The sequence below is a fragment of the Pezoporus occidentalis genome, unplaced genomic scaffold, assembly GCF_034315485.1.
Source record: "Pezoporus occidentalis ecotype Australia unplaced genomic scaffold, CSIRO_AGI_Poc_V1 ctg453, whole genome shotgun sequence".
NCBI lineage: Eukaryota > Metazoa > Chordata > Aves > Psittaciformes > Psittacidae > Pezoporus > Pezoporus occidentalis.
In genome coordinates this window covers 85,001-90,177 of record NW_026915784.1, presented here as the reverse complement: position 1 = coordinate 90,177, position 5,177 = coordinate 85,001, and the positions used below count along the sequence as shown (strand labels likewise).

The 5,177-nt window shown below is 46.2% G+C and overlaps 1 protein-coding gene across 6 annotated transcripts in view; it reads left to right on the top strand.

The window, feature by feature from the left end:
• Positions 1-177: 177 nt before the first annotated feature.
• HNRNPD (heterogeneous nuclear ribonucleoprotein D) overlaps positions 178-5,177 on the top strand; it is a 9,521-nt gene continuing 4,521 nt past the window's right edge. For 3 of the 6 annotated variants that reach the window (XR_009967908.1, XM_062635457.1, XM_062635458.1), the window contains exons 1-3: positions 194-448; positions 3,516-3,684; positions 4,470-4,631. Coding sequence is in view for 5 of the 6 variants with exons in the window: in XM_062635457.1 (XP_062491441.1) it covers positions 261-448; positions 3,516-3,684; positions 4,470-4,631 (519 nt within the window). In the remaining variant the exon portion in view is untranslated. Of the gene's footprint in view, positions 449-642; positions 920-3,515; positions 3,685-4,469; positions 4,632-5,177 lie in introns of those variants that run through there. The other 3 variants (XM_062635459.1, XM_062635456.1, XM_062635460.1) reach the window with 3 other exon arrangements.

Below are 5,177 nucleotides of genomic sequence, written 5' to 3'. Positions count from 1 at the left end.
CGCCCCGCCGCCGTCTCTCCGTCACGTGACCGCGCCCGCCGCTCTCCTTCCGTCCGCCATTTTAGGTTGTGTCGGTGGCGGCGCCATTAAAAAAAGAGTGAAAGGAGGAGGGCTCGGTGCGCTCCTGCCGGGGCCGCGATCGGGGGGCAGGGGCCTCGGCGGGGAAGGGGCCGGCCGGCGGGCGGGCGGGCGGGCGGCTGGGCGGCGCGGTCGCTGGCTGTCTGGCCGGCCGGCCTGCGCGGGTCAGCCGCACCGGCGCCATGTCGGAGCAGCAGTTCGCGATGGACGCGGCGGTGGCGGGCGCCGGAGGCAACTCGGCAGAGCCCGCGGAGCAGCCTGAGGGGCTGGCGGGGGCTGTGGCGGGGGGCGCCGACGGGGGAGGTGGCGGCGGCGGGATCGAGTCGGAGGGAGCGAAGATCGACGCCAGCAAGAACGAGGAGGACGAGGGGTGAGCCACAGGGGCCCAGCGGCTTTTGTCTCCTTGGCGGCGTCCTGCTGGGGCGGGCGGTGTGTTGCGGAGCCGCTCGGCCCGGCCCGGCCCGGCCCATCGCGGCCCCGTTCGCCGCCCTGTTTGTTTACTTGGCGCCCCAGCGACGTCACGTACCGGGCCGGGCTGTCGGGGGCGGGACGCCGGCTGGGCTCGGCGGGCAACGCCGCTCGGGCAGCCGCGTCTTCCGGTGTGCTGGAAGCACCGGGCCGCGAACAGTAGGGAGATGGTGTGCCGAGGGCGGAGCGGCTCGGGTGGTAACTGAAGGCTGTAAACTTAAACACGGCCCGGCGTGCTCTTGGGAAGTACAGCCGGGTCGGTAGCTGGTTGGCTTTTCGGCGTGGCAAGGAGTCGGGGGACATCCTGTGTTCAGGGTCAGTTTTGAATTTAGCGGGAGCAGCGCTGTCACGGAGTTCCAGATGCTGCTGTCAAGTGGGGAAAGTTCCATGCCCCCGTCAACCCAAATCCTACTGCCGTTAGCATTGGGGATGTCTTTTCTGCAAGTTAACGTGTGGTACATGCGTTAAAGCTGTAAGTCAGTGTAGCTCAATGCTCAGGTTGCATTCACTTAGTATCGCCCTCTGTTCCAAAAGTATGTCAGTTGCGTGTTAGAGGCATGAGACACCTTGACTTCTTCAAAGTCAAACTATTCCTCCTATGCTCCTGAAGCCTGCTTTGAGGAAAATTGTTCTAGGTGACAAGAATGAATCATAGAATAGTTAGGGTTGGAAAGGACCTTAAAACCATCTAGTTCCAACCTCCCTGCCATGGGCAGCTTTTAACCTTCTGAGGGTCTGCCTGATGCTTGGCATAAGGCAGTATTGCGTTCATATAGCAGGTGAAATTGACATAATATCCTAGTTACAGGACAGGCTGCTGCTGTATGCTGTCTCCTGTCAGACCAGTAAGAAACTCAAGCTTAAGATCTGCTTTTGATCAAGGCAGAAAATCAGATACAGGAACACTAGCTCTGTGTGCTGTAGGGACTTGCTACAAAACCTTCCCAAGTGTCTGCCTCCTGTAATAACCTGGGATGCTGCTGAGAACAGGGAAAAAACAGGAACATTTTCTCAGTGTTTTGCGGTGTTAGCGAAAACTTAGAATGTTTTTATTACTTCTCACCTGCTCTTAATGGCTCTAAGTACCTTTGCAGTTTGCATATTTGTTTTACTTTCTAGGCCCTTGAATACACACCTGTTTGGAGGTTTTCATGAGGAAGCCCGTCTTTTTTTGAGTCGACACAGCCTGGAAAAGGTTGTCACTGGTGCAACGGTTACGTGTGGCATACACTGACTTGTAATTTAGTTCAGTGAGGTGTTTTGACCTGCCAATTCTTAAGGGTATTGCTGTACAGGAAACAAAGTGTTTTGACAGCCCACTTGGTAGTAGAGGGAGAACAGCATTCTTGGTAGCTGCTGGTTGAGGGTACATTGGTGTGTTTCCTTTGCATTAGGAATTAGAGACAGTGTATTCAGGAAGAAACAGGTTCACGTACCCTCAGATCTCAGTGAGAACTGTGGGCTAGGGAAATCCACATGTCGCAAATGCAAGGAGACTTCCTGACTAGCCTGTTGGAGACCAAAGCTATTAGTGGTGGTGTCTGTGCTCTGTTTAGCAAAGCCTGAAAACTTTCCAAGTATGCTGATGGTAAATTATTTTGGAAAACTATGTCTGCTGATGCGTCTTACACCAGCCGGACTGTGGTTTGGGAAACTTACATGTTTTACAAGCCTTTGACAGCACTGTGACATTGTACCTTAATTGTTGTGCTCATGTTTGTGTTGTAACCGTAGTCTGACCTTAGTTTTGCAGTGGAGCAGTAGTTATTCAATTTCAGTAGTAGTAAACTGAAGCAGTTCATGTTTTGCTGCTCTGTAACTGAACTCATTGATGCAGTTACTGCATGGTCAGAAGAGAATCCTTTAGAGGGCTGGTAGTTTCAGTGTTGTGTTCTGTCATGTACTTAGTGATATGTTAACCGTGATTGATAAGGATTAATACTACAAGGTTTGTATGTTAATGGTTTGTTGATAACTGCAGAGCAGGTGTTCTGTATATCAGGTAGCAAGTGTATGTTCAGTAGTAACTGCTAGAGTATCACTATCCCACATGTGTCAGAAATGTGATGCTGCACCCTCTGTATGCATTCTATTTTTCCACTTAAAAAAAGCCCACAAAACAAATGGCCAAAAAAGGACCTTAATGATGGATAGACACAAGGGCACAAAGCATCTTTTGGATTGCTATCTGTACTGGTATGAGGCTGCTGGTGCACCAGTGTGTGGGTCATTTTTTCCATATTGGTCCTGCATACAATAAGATGTCACACTAGAAAGGGCTTTTGGTGCTTTGTTGTCTGTAGCTAATAGGAAAAGTTGATAAAGGGATGGGAGATCAGTGTTCCTGTTCAATAGACTTCAAGAATTTTTATAGAGACACCTGAAGCTCCAGAACCCCCACGTCTGCATGGAGGTTGGGTATGTTTGTCAGAAGCTGAATGCTCTTGCAAGAGTACAGCTAATTCATCAGAGTTCGTTCACACAAGCAGCTTTTCATTAGGAAGGGGACTTGATTAAACTTTATTTGTTTTAGTTTACTAATATTGGCATATGTCCAGTCCAGACTAGTACATAAATGCTTCTGTTTAATTGCACTGCTTATAAATGTATTCTGCCACTCTTTGTTTCATCAGCAGTTGTGTGAAAGCTCCTCAGATAACTAAATGGAATTAATCTTGTGGTGGGTCAGTAGTGGTGGGGTTGCAAGGAAGTAGTAAAGTATCTTTTTATCACTCTTTGCTGTTTCTTGGGTTAGCAGTGTTAAGATGTTACTTTTCTGTACATGTAAGCCTTTGTCTGATCTAGCCAGGATCATTTAAGCAAGTTCTCAAAAAGGCCTGTGTGCGTGACAACTCACTGATAAATGAGTTCTTTACTGTTCTTTACATTAGGTAACTGGATTTGTAAAGCTTGTCAGTACAGGATTTTGGTTAAGGCACATTAACAGATTAACTGTCTTGTCTTAACAGGAAAATGTTTATCGGCGGCCTTAGCTGGGACACTACAAAGAAAGATCTGAAGGACTATTTCTCTAAATTTGGTGAAGTTGTAGACTGCACTCTGAAGTTAGATCCAATCACTGGGCGATCGCGAGGCTTCGGCTTTGTACTCTTCAAAGAATCAGAGAGCGTAGATAAGGTAGTATTAACATAGTGAAACTACATATTGCATTTTAGGTAGCAGATATACAACACTAGGATGATTGTATGCATATTTATTTGTATGTGATCTGTTAAAGATGATTGTGGGATACAGTATATTTAAGATGCTTATTGAAATGTTTTTTTTTTCCTGAACTGTCTTACTTGTAATGCAGTGGCCAGGCTCAGAAATTATTCCCAAGGCATGGCTTTGGGTACTTACAGGGGAGTGTATTGCAAACCACTGTAAATGAATGCATGCTTCCTACTACTGTGAAAGTAGTAATTTATAAAGAACTTTAAGTCTTTGCATTCTAGAGTTGTCACATAATCCCCTAGAGCAGAGCCTATGGCTTTGATAGATTTGGCTTTATTCAAGCAAAAGTTAGCTGTTAACCTTTCTGAGATGGTATTTGACACAGCACACTGATAAGCTTTAGCCTTTGACCTTTAGTAGTATTTAAAGTACAGGTTCTTTACCTCATGAGGTTTGAGGATGGGATTCTAGAGTAGTTTGAGAAGTGTTAGACTCTCACTTGTGATAGATGGTACTAGGTGACTCTTGAAAGGCTTTGTCACCACTGTATGTGTCAGTGGGTAGTGATCAAAATCATGGAACTGTTTGGTTTTGTGAAACAAATTATTGCTGTAATCCAAGTACTGAAATTGAAGCAATAACATTAACAAAAAAAAAGTAAGTATAAAATAACTAAGCCTTGCTGAAAACATCAGTGAAACATTTAGCTTGAACCATGAATAAGATCATGTTTTAATTTTCAACAGGTCATGGACCAGAAAGAACACAAGCTGAATGGAAAGGTCATTGATCCAAAAAGAGCTAAAGCCATGAAAACAAAAGAACCTGTTAAAAAGATTTTTGTTGGGGGCTTATCTCCAGACACTCCTGAGGAGAAAATAAGGGAATATTTTGGAGGATTTGGTGAGGTATGTGGTGAAATAAACTGTTTATACTGTAGAACTTCTTCTGTCTTCACACATTTAGTAATAAAAAGCATCCCGCAAATGCAGCCTGCATGGTTGCTGCTATAAGTTTAATGGCCAGTGAAGCTCCATGTGTCTTAGGAGTCAGAATTCTAATGAGAAGGCTATTACAGGCTTTGAGTTGCATGAACTGGGTTAGTGGAAGGTGGTGCTGGGATAAATCAGTCAGGAACTAATTCATGGGATGTATGACAGTCTTGACTGGAATAGACCTGGGAGGCAGCGTTTTTGAGCATACTGCTTTGTTCAGTTGGGTGACATGCTTTTCAGCCACCCCAGCTGATCCGCTGTGGCACAGATTCAGACAGTTTTGCCTAAATTCTATGCAACTGTAGTCTCTGTCTCTCTCTGTCCCCGGTGTTTGGTGATGCAGGTGACAAAGTAGCACTGCAGTACTTAAAAGCTGGCTTTGTATGAGCTTTTTTACAGCTGCTGCTTCCCTATTAGTTCTTGGATGTTGCCAGCAGCAGGTCATAACTCTGCTGTCAG